Source organism: Prenolepis imparis, unplaced genomic scaffold, assembly GCF_030444845.1.
Source record: "Prenolepis imparis isolate NDT839.2.m4 unplaced genomic scaffold, iyPreImpa1.0 SCAF_2, whole genome shotgun sequence".
Taxonomy (NCBI): Eukaryota; Metazoa; Arthropoda; class Insecta; order Hymenoptera; family Formicidae; genus Prenolepis; species Prenolepis imparis.
In genome coordinates this window covers 12233096-12246749 of record NW_028141160.1, presented here as the reverse complement: position 1 = coordinate 12246749, position 13654 = coordinate 12233096, and the positions used below count along the sequence as shown (strand labels likewise).

Genomic DNA, 13654 nt, shown 5'->3' with positions numbered 1-13654 from the left:
TCTGGGTACCAGAGAGAAGATCGGTTGCTTACGACTAACCTCCGTGGATTATCTCCGCGGTAAGAGGAGACTCGTTTGCACCGTCCACTCGACTAAATCTTGCCTCACGAGACATCGTTATCGTCGAATCACGCTTTTATCGCGGTTGATTCGTGTCCACGTGCAAGGGCCTCTTTTGCATGCTTACGTTTGAGTATTGCAATTACAATAGCGTCTCAAAAGCATGAGCTGGATTGCGAGAATCGGCAAGATATTGACATTGATCGCGACGGACTTTATCACAGGCGGAAAATTTCTGAAATGATATGCTTTATCAATTGATATCGTTTCTCTATCTTGACATTCGATAAAATTCGTATGATTAATTGAGGTAGAGAATTAATTATCTCGAAGCAGGGTGCTTCTCACCCACGGTGCTTAACTATAAGTGTCAGATTCGAAATTACTTCCTTACCTCCGAGATCCTACCATCTTCTCTATCCAGCTTGAATGTTATTAGGAAATCGTTTAATTGGTAGATACTGATTTTAACTGGCATTATGAATGGCTACAAGCGTCACGGGGTCATTAAAAAGATATAAAACGTATTATCCTATTACAATTCTACGGAGCAACCTAGAGATGCAACCACTGTCGAGAGAATCGAATGAGGTAGCGAATAATCGCAGAGATCACAGAGATTGCTTTATCGCGATTCGGAGCAAATTATATTCCCTAAAACTCTTCGGACATTACTTGAAAAATCTCACAGTTAAAACAGCCGATCGATATATCCACCGATATTCGTCGATTCTCCGTTCTCCACGCGGTGAGAATGAACGATTACTAAATTACAACGCGCCCTTAGATACGATCGGCGGGCCATAATTGCAGGACTATTCATACATTATTGGCTCGTATATTATTTGACGCGATTCAATAACTCTGCAGCGGGACGGTCGATGGTATCTCTCCGTCGTTAAGGCGCATTCGCAATATCGATCGGCTCTGATGAATGGTCGTGTTTAAGGCCGTCATTTTTCCCGGCGATTATTAACGCTAAAATTGAATGTGTCCGTGAGCGTGGATCGGCCAGGACCGCGTGGACCAACGCGCGAAAAACGAGACCTCTCTCGAGAGGCAGATCCATCTTCGAATGTGTGTTAAAACCAGGCGATACCCAAACTACCGGGAACGCCTTGCTTGCTACTCCTAAATGCAACGGGCATGATTTATTGGCGAACACGAAAAGTAAATGAAAAAGTTTTACTTTTTTAACTGGTCTCTTTACAGATGGTTAAGATTGTCGCTCGACCGTTATATCGCGAGCGCAAGGAGTTACTTTCAACGCGTACATATATGACATTGTATGTCTTTTTTTGCTACTTGCCTCAAGTCTTTAGGCCTGTCTCGAAAATAATATAGCAAATTGATGTTAATAATATCTTATCCACTCATTTGAAAATAAATGATATACATTTTGACGATTTTTTTCTTTTAATAAGGTTTTTCTCCGATATTTAAGAACATTACTAAATTATTAAATGTTAATAAATTAAAACCATGAAAATAAATATAATTATTTATTCATTTTCATAATAAAACTTTAAAGGCATAATAATTCATATTAAAGTAAAAATTACATATTTTATTATAATAACTTTTATATCATTATTAAATATTAATTATTAAATATTAAATATATATCTCTTTTCTTATATAAGTGATAATATATATCTCTTTAAAGAGAAACTTATTCTAAACTTTAATAAAAATTTTTAGTTATATGTGCAGAAACTCGATTAAGAATGTCACGTATGATTTAGCATGTGACACAAGGTTAATTATTTCATTCGGAACAGTCGTTAAAATCATATTCACTCGTTGTGATTATCTAATAAGTCTCGGCACGTATTTTACGCACATGTACACACACACAATTATGTGCATGGATATATTCGTAAGAGTATGTTTGCGAGAGTGCACGGGCGACTCATGAAGCTATAGAGGGCATAGAGGGAATCGGAGGGGATACCTGCGCTTCTACGATGAGACTACCTGCGGCTAATTTACAGCGAGGCGCGCGGATAAGTTCCGCCGTTATTCTTCCAGCTAGAGTTTCTCTCTTGCGGGGGTTATCTCCTCTCTGTGAACGTTACCTCATCCTCATAACGGAGGTACCTGATTCACCTTAAAAACCAATGCCTCGTTCCTGCGTAGGTCGATCCGGATCTGCATAAACAGCAAGACTCGCAGCGTCGCTCATTTAAGCCCCTTCCTGAGAAGCAGCGACCACCTCGACGAGCGTTCGCAAAGTTAATAACGTAGGGAAAGAAAATCACACGATTGAGGTAATGAGAATGGCCAAGTGCCGAGGTTGATATATATAAAGCGTTAACACGCTTCGAGCGAGAAAGATGTACAGTTATTAAAGTACACAGATGGATGGGGTCATATGTTCTTATTAAATATATGTCTCATGCAGCTATTTAGTAAATTAACTGAACCATGGCTGACGAAGAGTTTGACGAAGAGTTTGACATTTCTGAAAGGGATGATATTGTAGAGGAGAGCATTCTCGATAGCAAAACGCAAGATGAATACGATGACGTAAGTTTGAAGTATCGACGTAACGTTCTTTTATATTTCGTCGAAAAAAAAATTTAAAGAAATAATGCTTGTATTTTAAATAATGTATCTCTTCAATAGACTGATAAAATTCCGATTATAACAACCACGAAAAACGCTTTAATAACGAGACAGCTGGAACCGTATGATGCCTATCCGCATTGCGTCAAAGTTTCGATTATAGGTACAAGAAAAGCTGGAATGGCCTGTGCCATCGCAATCTTGATGAGAGTAAGCGCATGCGAAACAATTTATGCAGTTTGCAATATTTGACTATTTTATTTCGCGATTTTTAGCGCATAGCGAGTGAAGTTTGTCTGATTGACCAAAATCAGGACAAAGCTTCCGCCGAAGCCGAAGACATTCAGCACGCTGGTGTTTTTCTAGGATGTCCATTGGTGATTGGCACATCAGGTATTTTTTTGTAATGAAAATTTAGAATTAAATTTAGATAAAAAAATAAAAACTATTATAATTACACAATATATCTTTTCAACTGTATTTTTTTCTCCCTTTTTGATCATATATTACTCTTACAAAAAAAAAAGAACATTTCGTCTGTCACATTATCCGTGTATCAAAGTAAAGCTAGTATTAAAGTTGTCACTATGATTCATACTTGGGATGATCCCGTCGTCGTGCTGTATTCACAGTCATGGATCAACGAATCGTAAGCGCCCACGGGACGATGTAGGCCTTCCGCGCGTTAAACGCAAGGCAGTTTCATTCACGACGGCATAAATTCCAGAAATTTTAGAATGATACGTTCAGACTGATGAGCCTGCCGAGCGTCATCCGTGTGCGACGATCGCCCGCTCCGATCGACACCCATTTTAAGCGACGACCTGTCAGATTGTACCCGTCAACGGACCCCTGTCAACGTGCAGCGGGTCAGAAACAACGGGTCGCGGTGCTCTTGCACAGACGAGGAATGGATATACCGGGATGAGCAGCAGAGTTTCGGGAACCAGAATTCCCCCCCGGACCTGTCCTTTAATCTCCATTCTCATCTACATCGCCGCGTGCTCGCACGCTGGCGAACCGGACGAGCGTTTCCCCCGAGTTTTTCACGGACACCCTCGTAAATTTCATCCACTCTTATTTATCTCTGCGATGATCGAGAAACTTCACGATGCGGTATTTTGTTTCTCTTTTCAACGTGCATGTAACACGCGGTTACCTCGCCCGACGAGCGGCCAGTTGTAAAAACGCAGTATTTCTCGTGGGAATTCAGAAGGACAGTCTTGGTAAACTGGAATGATAAAGTTTGACCTCATGAATAATTTCGTCAAGTTGTCGCACGTTTCACTTCAAAAATGTGCTTTCAGTTTCTTTCAAATTTTCTCAGCGTTGCGTACAACGCAGCGTCGGCTTTGCCGGTATTTATACCTATCGGATAGCGGAATGACTCTTTTCGATCTTGTCTCGTGCGAGGTAGCAATTACTGGAACAAGTGGGACGACTTTTTTACGGACTTGCCAAGTTTATCTGTAACAACATCTTTCCCCGTCGTAAATGTATCTTCCGTATAGTCGCGGTATACCGCTGCGTGTTACTACAAGCACTTTGTGAAGGTGTTGCCACGGAGACTCTTTATTTTTCCGACCATGCCGGATTGTCTTCTTCGCCATCTTTATCGGCGCATCTCTTTCGATGGTAAATCTCTCTCGAAAGGAGAAAAAATTTCTTATCCTTTCTAGTCATTTTATATTCCACGCGTTTCCGAGGAGCTGATGATTGCGCGATTGAATGAAACATTCCGGAGAGGGGTTCTTCGGAAACGTGTATCTGATTCTGAACGGAGTCATTTCCCGTTACGACTTCTTCTGCATGAATATCCAAGTATTTTCTACAAATGTTTCGGAGCAATTTATGCCTTAATTCTCTCAGAATAGGAGAGATGCCTAAAAATAAAATATATATATACTTGCATTTAGAAATTCCATGATAATAATCTAAGATTTACAATCAATTTTATTTTAGATGTCTACAAAGTGAAGGATTCGACTGTAGTTGTAATCGCGGTTTGCGAGAGAAAGCCCGGCGAAGAGCTAAATGTAAAACACAACGTCGAAGTGTTTAAAAAGATCGTTCCTACTATTGCAAAGTTGGCCTGTAAGGCGGTGTTACTCGTCGTAACTCAACCTATCGACGTGATGTCGTACGTCACCTGGAAGTTATCCAAATTTCCTTCAAACAGAGTACTTGGCACGGGGACTCTGCTTGATAGCTCTAGGTTTCAGGATTTACTAAGTCAGAAGTTGGGACTAGCGCGCACGTCGATTAGTTGCATGAGTATCGGCGCGCAGGGTGACACGTCTGGTATTTTACAATAATTTTCTAAGAGATTTAATTGACAAAATTAATTGACCAGAGTTTTTATTGACGCGTCTGCACTTTGAACGATATGCTTTTACTATTTTTATTTTTACATTACTCAAAGTATTGTCAAATTATTAATATACAGACGTTTTATTTTCATAAATATTAATTGTGCTGAAAAATCACGTATAGTTTAGTTGTGTTATAAATAACCTAACAGTTATAACGGCAATTCTTTGCTTCCAACATCTGTCGTTTCACACAGTTTCCATATGGTCGAGCATTCACGTTGCGGGTACGAAGATACGCGACATAAACCCAAGAATGGGCGAAGCGGATGATCCCGAGAAGTGGTGTGACATCTCCGAGGCTGTAAATAAAACGTCAGTGGTTAAGATCACGGAACATTCTCGAGAGAATTTAGGGAAGTAATAAAATGTTGACTGTGTTTATAGCGAGACCGAACTTAATCGGAAGAAGGGCGAGGAAGGGCCGAGTTGCTGGGCTCTGGGCTTCTGTACAGCTGAGATCGTCGACGCCATCGTCAGAAATACGAAAGTAGTATTGCCAGTATCGACATACATACATGTAAGATATATATATATATATATATATATAAGTTACGCAAATAAATTAATATTTTATAAAATTATTGACTACTTTAAATAAAATTTGATATCTCATCACGCTGATATTATTTTGAAATTTTTAAGGAATTAATTAAAAATCTAATTCAGAAAATAAATCAGAGTTGTAAGATTGGATAAAAATTCAATATAGTTTGCTACTAATTGTAATATGTATTACAGTAAAATAATTAATTAGTAATCTAATATATTTAAAGGAAAATAAATTGATTAATCATATATCATAGAAATCCCTAGTATTAAATTCATTATACTGATAATAATAATTGTAGGGTATTATTATTTTTATGTATACAAACATTAGAATTATTAAATCTTTAATTCATTTTTTGCATCGATTCTTTTTCGATACTGCGAGACGAGGAAACCGAATCTTCGCACGTTAAACGAGCGCATTTATTCGCATGTCAATTTCCCCAACGCAAGGGGGGAAACTAATTCAAGAAATCTCTGTTCGCAGAGTTGCTCCCACGGGACTGACAAAGATGTATATATGTCGGTCCCCTGTGTTCTCGGTCGAGAGGGTGTATGCGCCACGGTACGACAGAAGCTGAACGATCAAGAAAAGACAGCGGTGCAACGGTGCGCCGATGGCATTCGCAATGTGTTGCGCGAGTGCGGCATTCTTCGCGAATCGACCAACGACGTTGAAGAGTGACAATCGGTCGAGGGAAAGAGGGAGGAGGAAGGAAGAGAAGGAACTTGCGTTTCTTAGAATGCATCTTCATCAATAAAGACGATGCTCTGCACCTGGCGATCGGTTTCCGCGTACATATGTACATTCGATCGCTGTAATAAATTTTATGTATGAGTGAAATTCGACTTTCTGGAAAATTAAACTGGTCGCGTTCTTCTAAGATCACTAGTGAGCCGATATATACGCGTCTCCCGCTACAATGTTTCGTGCAAAGCTTATTATCGTTTCCTTTTTGCTCGATCGAATTTTGATTTACGAAGCCGAACGATGTACGGCGGGAAGGTGAAAGGGCGGATGAAAATGCATTCTCCGTTGCACGCGAAGCGAGTGTATGGCTGAGCTGCGGCTCTAAAGAAGATTGGATAATTTAAACTACAATCTTTTTCTGCATTAGCTTTATGTTTCTTCGTTGTAGTAAGATCGTTGCGTCTCATATATATACAATATTTTATACACGTCTCTGACATTAAATTTGTATGAGATTTATTTAAATATTTTAACTTTTTGGAAAAATAATAAAAATGTGAAAATTGAATGATTATTGAAATAAGGAGTAAGATGTTTTTTTGTAATAATAATGAATTGAATTAATAAAAACTCTATATGAGAATGGCGAATAATATTTCTATTCCCTTCTTGAATATCCCATATCCCATAAAACGGAAATTGAATGTATCTCTTTAGCAACACCGCGCATCCCACCTGTGCGAACCGAACAGCTGTCGATCAATTTCACGACCTTCCATCCCTTGAAAAACGAAAACTATAACGGAGCCGATGCGCGATCAACACAATTGACGATCGTCTCTACATCTGTTCCGAGCTCTTATCTTTTTGCATAACATAAATATTTTTTCCCGATTATAATTGATTTTGTACGGCGCGATTGAATTTATCGATTGCATCTTTCGTGTCTGTGATTAAACGTGTTAATCGCATCATATATCTCCCGCTACAAGATAACTCGAGATTCAATATTTCGTACATATTATATTGCACATTTATAAGCGTACGAGATACGCAAGGTAAAGAAAATTTTCCCATGTTTTATCGTATAAAATTAATTTGACTATCTTATCATGAAATATTTCATTTTTTATTTTTCTATCCTAAATCGACAGTAAAGCTACTTGTTACATATCCGCCGTCTACTTCATTGTCCTCCTGTCAAAAATATCGTCTCGACTGTCTGCTTTTCCAAACGTGTTTCCTAATTTATGTAAATTTTAACAGAACGCAAAATTCTTTTGAAGAGACATCCATGATGTCAAGCAGTTTTTGGTTTATCTAAATTATTTAATATTATATCAAAAAACGAAAGAACGTTGATGCATCGAATATGACGGAATTTAGAAGGAAACCCCCTGATGTCGCCGGCAATACGATAACCTTTTTACTGACCAAACAGGCAGAACATCTTGTGGATGGCCATCGTGTCAAGGTCGTTGTTGTAGGCAGCGCACCTAAAGGCGTTGCGGTCGCTATAGCGATTCTATTCAAGGTGAGTGTAATGCAATTTTCAATTTCTTTTGTGTTTCTAACTTTTCATATAATTTTGACTTTAAATTTTACATTTTTATATGTTATACAACAATTTAATTATCATATTATTTTTTGTATAAAATCATACTTACATTTTTCATTATTAATTAAAAGTGAAATATATATATAATCATTAAATGGTTATACTTTTATGTATGATAAAAGTTAGTATATATATTTAGCCATGAATTAACTTACATATATTTAACACACTTATGCACATATATACATACATTTTATTACTAAACTTCATACAAAATTTATTAATGTGTGCGTCAATCTGCGTTTTGTATTTATTTTATTAAATGATACGATAATGTACTCAATACATCAATCTGTATGATCACGTTCACAATAACTTCACGTGAATGAGACATAGCATCGTATCTATGCGGCTCAAGCACATAATTCGTATTTATATTCTGGAAAATCAAAGCTTTAATATTGACGGACCTCAGCAATATTTTCATGTATTGCACCTAATGTAAGAAAGGATAAGGGAACAAAGGAATGGCCTAACCGATGTGTGTAGATTCATATGTGGGTATACACGCGGGTCTTACGGGTTGGACGACTCCTGAATGTAGACTCGTTAGTGTGTCGTTTCAAAAAGGCTATTATGCAAATGATCCACGGAAGACCAGAAGAAGGAATTTGGCTATAGGAAGGAGTGGGGTAAAACATGGAAGAGAGGATAGCAGGAAGAAGACGGTAGAAAGTTGTAAAGAAGCGTGCATTCTTTCGCTCGTTATCATGTCGTGAATGTTTACACGTCGACTATGTGCACAATAACTAATCGATTGATTTATCTCAGTAACTATAGAGAGAGAAAGAGATTGAAATTTTTTAATAATTTTTTTATTACGGTTTACTTGAAATCCCAATAAAATCTGTATATAAATAATATTTTATAAAACTTTATAATATAATTGATTCAAGATTTTATGAAAGTATCTAGAAATTTTCTAAAAATGAGATAGTCATACACACGTAACATTATTTTTCATCTGGTTTTAATTAATTGAATGTAATAATAGAAAAAAGAGAATATAAAATTAACTGTAATATTCTAAACGAAATCATATATTACCATTATATTATTTAGATAATTTCGTGTTCGTTTCATGAAAGGAAGAAGTTAAATGGAACATGTGAATTGCTTTGTCATAAGGCAACAATGTAATATCCATATGCTCAATATACATTCCGGTAGAGGATAATAAGCGTAGGCGACTATAATTTCAGGTTTCGGTTTCCGCAAATTTACGAGGGCAAACAATAGTGCTCGCATGCGATGAAATATGGAGGGCGTAACTAACATACGATAGACTTCTCGTTAGATAATGTTACAATGTACATGGAGAGACTAAATAACATGTAGCGTTATGTACAAAGAGGTCACGATGGTGCCGAGAAATGAAATATTAGAGACCTTGTTATAGCCGTCGACGATGATAGCTTTCAAGGAAAATTGCTCGCATCTCGTATGATATTAATGCCGTGGATCTCCTTAAAATCGCATCGTTGTCGGCCCTTTTGACGATGACGAATGACTTCCTCTTGCGCGACAGTCAGCCTTCATCAGACCTCAAAGTACGCATTCTTACTTAATGTTGATCATTTGGGTTAACTGTGGGAGTCGAAATTTCGGTGGCGCTTGTCCAACATGATCACGAAGATGTTCTGATTGCCGGAACGTCCGGCGACCGAGGATATTTCGGAGGAATGGGGAGAGGAGAGGACGAAGAAGAGCAAGAAGCGAAAGATACGATCGAGCTGCGCCGTTGCACCTCGCATCGTAGCTTGGCAGATCTCATCAACGAGATCATCGCGAACGTACGACTACCACGGTTTACCATCCACCTTGCAGATCTATCTACCGTAAGTGGTTCCTTGCAACTACACACGCGAGATATGCTTCTTTCTTTTCGCTTCGTCCCCGCTGCGACACGTCGTGTTGGACGGTCCGTATCAAGCTGTGCGAATTATACCAGATAAAACCATCAGCGACAGATACCTTGTCCGTATATCCGAGACAAAATCTCGATATTTAATACGCAGGGCAATTATGTCTGCCTCTTACGCGTTAGATCACGAGAGATCTCTGTGTGCGTGTTTAATTGATCAAGAGAGAGAGAGAGAGAGAGAGAAATAATAGAGAGATTAAAATTATCCATTGCATCACACGAGTTCTTACGAATTTGTACGAATATTTCAAGAGTTTTTGAAAAATTTCTTATTATCTGCACAGGAAAAATTCAGCAGCTCAATAATATTTCTTGTGGAAGTCACGCTTGATGAAGTATATGATAATTATGTGGCGCACAAATAACAGATCGGAAGCATAAGGGCGCAACGTAATACGTCGAGAAACCGTTTCGTAGTCAGTCGGGCGTTTGTCTTAACTCGTGAAGCACCATCCATCAGAGAGAAATGCGTCCGTCTGTTCGGTGCACAAGCGTCGGTAAAGCGTACTTAATATATACGCGCCGTCCGCTGCCATTATCACAAAAACGCATTTGTATACGATACCGAGCCCTAGGAGAATAATGCCCATTAGCTTTTACGAGGTGATTTACATGATCGTCCGAATATCTCATTATACCACAAATTAGTCTGCACAAATTAGAACTAGAACTCCTCCGAACCACTCCAAGCTTAATGATCCGTCGCTCAAAAACGAATATAGATTGCTGATTGTTCCACCTTACTCTCGTTTGCCGCGTTATTTCATTGTTCATAACGTTATAATACAATTTTTATAATTCCAATATTTTCGAGCAAGCTGTAAAAATAAAAAATCTGCGGAGGTACGAATTAAAAAAAATATTTTCGTGAAAACCATAATTGCAAGAGAAAAATAAAGTATGTGCAGACAGGGGATCGCATTTTTTATGTCGTTTGACATTCCATAACGAATACGATCGCAAGGGACCACGTATTCAAATCTCCTGCCGGGTCGAAAAGGTAGTCCCCAGAAGAAACCTACGACGAGAAGAAGCTGTACCGGTCCCGTAATTATTCATGAATGAGTTATCGCCCTGCGTAAGACATCGCTTATGTCACCAGGTACAACCACGACGACGACGAGACAAAGCGAAACCGAACAAGATGAATCTTTCCCGAAAACAGCGCGCATCTCGATGCCGTGCTTCGATAAATATGATCGGATTTTAACGATTCTTCACATTAAGAGACTTTGCAAATAGTGCCATTGATCACGCACCAAATTGTATCTTAATGCAATTTCTGAGAGACTATCTTAATGCTCATAATAATTTGAAGTATCTAATAAAACTGCTTGTTAGGCAGCGGTAATAGCTAATTAATTTATAGCTTTCTTATCCTGTATTTTATCGTTAATTTTTCATGATTTATCGTAGCGCCTTGCCTCGGAACTTGTCCTTATAGATGTGAACGAAGACCTTGCCAAGGCGGAAGCAGAGGACATTAGCCACGCGGCGGCATATCTCGGCAATCCCAAGATTATTGGTACCAAAGGTGAAACTTGATGGGAAAAAGGGAGGGGAAAGAAAACGGCGAGAGCGTCATCACATTATCCGCGAGTAACAAACAATTATCTCGAATAAATGGGCTTTAATGTTGGAATAAATAAATAATTGCGCGGTTACGATTAGCGAGAAGTCACCGAAGATGACGTACACATGCATTATTACCTGCACTGAGACATCTCGAAAGTAATAAAATTGAAATAAATTGCGCGACAAACGAGCAGTGGGTACAGATTAATAAACGATAATAACAGTAATAAAATGAAAGTATTTGAACCTTTCTGGAAACCGCGACTCTCGAAAATGGAGAAAAAGTTATCTTTTTCATGATTTTTTCGACAAAAACAACGCTTATGTATAGAAGCTGTGAAAAAAATATAAAGCCTCTTGCGTCTCTATAACATAAGACTAATTGTTTTGCATTAAATGATGAATCATCCAGCATTTATTACGCTTCGATAGATTATGCTTGTGCCAGAGACGCCGCGGTATGTGTGATCACAGTTGGAAGCCAGTCTCATGAAGATCAGCAATCAGCCGATTATCTGGAGCATAATCTAAAAATCTTTAAAGATATCATTCCGAATGTCTCCAAGTACGCGCCAAATAGCGTTCTCCTTATTCTTTCAAAGCCAGGTACATCTCATCACTATATTTAACGCATTTGATAACAGAAATTGCATACATATGACATTTTGATTTTTTTATGAGAACTAGCGTTGTATTTATTCAACAAGTAATTAATAAATTAATCGTTTTTCATCTAAATATTTTACAACATTTAAATGTATTATAATCGATAAGTCGTGGCATGGATAATTGTCAATATTATAGATATAATAATTGAAGAGTATTGTCTCCTTCTCTCGATTTTCTTATTTAGTCGACATCCTGTCGTACGTTGCTATGAAGCTATCAGGATTTCCACCTAACCGTGTTATAGGACTAGGAACATTTTTGGATAGTTGTAGATTTCAATATTTTATCGCTCAGAAACTCGGAATTTCGGCGAGCGCAATTCAAGCATTAATCATTGGTGAAAGCGGACCGGCTTCTGGTATAATTTATATAAAATCTACCGTAAATGTATTGTATTAAACACGTTTTACATTTTTATATAGTTAATTGATTTCTTCGTTATTACGACATCTCCATTAACTTATATTACCTATTTCAATATGTATTAGTACCAGTTTGGTCCGCCGTTGCAGTAATGGGCATGCCTTTAAAAGACATAAATAAAGAGATCGGTACGAAAGCGGATCCAGAATCCTGGGGGGATTTGCATACCAAAATCATCGACAGTGATAACGAGTTGATCACAAAGAAAGGTTATCACAGTTGGGGAGTCGGTATCTGTGCAAGTGAAATCGTCGATGCTATCGTGCGCAACACTTGCGCATGTTTTACTGTTTCAACGTTTTTGAAGGTTTATTGATAGAATTTATTTAAACTATATCCCAATTTCTCGTTTGAATTAAAGGTATATTTTTTTATGTATTTAAAGAAATACATTTTGTAAAAAAAGTATAAAATATATTTTAGGGTTGCCGACATGGACTTGAAAAAGATATCTTTATGTCATTACCGTGTATAGTAGGAAGAAACGGCATCCAATCATTTATTCGTTTATTATATACAGCCAAAGAACAGGAATTAATGACAATATCTTGTCGAAGAATTTATGAAATGCAGAAATCGATCCTTGACAAGATTGAATAAATAAGAGATATAATTAAAATATTTTTCGCATAATTTTTTACAATTACAACATTCGATTGTGTGCAATTTAAGATATTAAATATTCTCGACAATTAATGAGAAAATTGTTTCAATTTTATGTCTAAAATTAAGAAAAAAATTCAGAGAAATCAGAGAAGTTTATATATATATATATATATTTAATTTGTTAATCATTGTACACATCGTATAAATAAAAGAAAGTTACAAATACATCTCGCGAATTGTTTTATGTGCTGATTTGAAACTTGAAACATCAAACAGTGTACTATGTTCTCGTGTGACAAAGGATCTTACTTTCTGCCATCCAACTTATGCAGTTAGAGTCGGAGAATTAAAAAGAGAAATCTGCATTTGTTTTATAGGACGATTTGGTTTTGTTGCGCAATCTGATGAATAAGGAGTCTTATAAATTGCAGGGCGTACTCTGAGGATTTCGGCTCCAATTTGCAAAGATTAATGCAGACTACTTGTAATTAATTGCTCTGTGTATGGAGCAGTTAACCGTCCTGCTAAAGGCGATCGACATGATAAAACGATTGCTATTATAAATATAAAGGAAGGCGGTTTTGCGACCCTCTAGTGGT

At 37.5% G+C, this 13654-nt stretch overlaps 3 protein-coding genes across 3 annotated transcripts in view; all 3 read left to right on the top strand.

Moving 5' to 3' along the window:
* LOC145945963 (uncharacterized) overlaps window positions 1-3092 on the top strand; it is a 150443-nt gene extending 147351 nt beyond the window's left edge. Inside the window, exons 10-11 of the mRNA XM_083055283.1 lie at window positions 2200-2330; window positions 2465-3092. Of these exons, the coding sequence (XP_082911409.1) occupies window positions 2200-2219 (20 nt within the window). The 3' untranslated portion in view covers window positions 2220-2330; window positions 2465-3092. The remainder of the gene's footprint in view (window positions 1-2199; window positions 2331-2464) is intronic.
* On the top strand, window positions 2467-6821 carry LOC145945932 (L-lactate dehydrogenase). Its single transcript, XM_083055228.1, has 7 exons — window positions 2467-2589; window positions 2689-2838; window positions 2904-3021; window positions 4591-4929; window positions 5195-5312; window positions 5385-5517; window positions 6037-6821. The coding sequence occupies exons 1-7, from the start codon at window positions 2488-2490 to the stop codon at window positions 6232-6234; spliced, it is 1158 nt and encodes a 385-aa protein (XP_082911354.1). The 5' UTR covers window positions 2467-2487; the 3' UTR covers window positions 6235-6821.
* Window positions 6822-7612: 791 nt separating this feature from the next.
* Window positions 7613-13049, top strand: LOC145933222 (L-lactate dehydrogenase A-like 6A). The gene is made up of 6 exons (XM_083032791.1): window positions 7613-7774; window positions 11199-11316; window positions 11790-11963; window positions 12211-12384; window positions 12515-12756; window positions 12873-13049. The coding sequence occupies exons 1-6, from the start codon at window positions 7613-7615 to the stop codon at window positions 13047-13049; spliced, it is 1047 nt and encodes a 348-aa protein (XP_082888917.1).
* The last annotated feature ends 605 nt before the right edge of the window (window positions 13050-13654 follow it).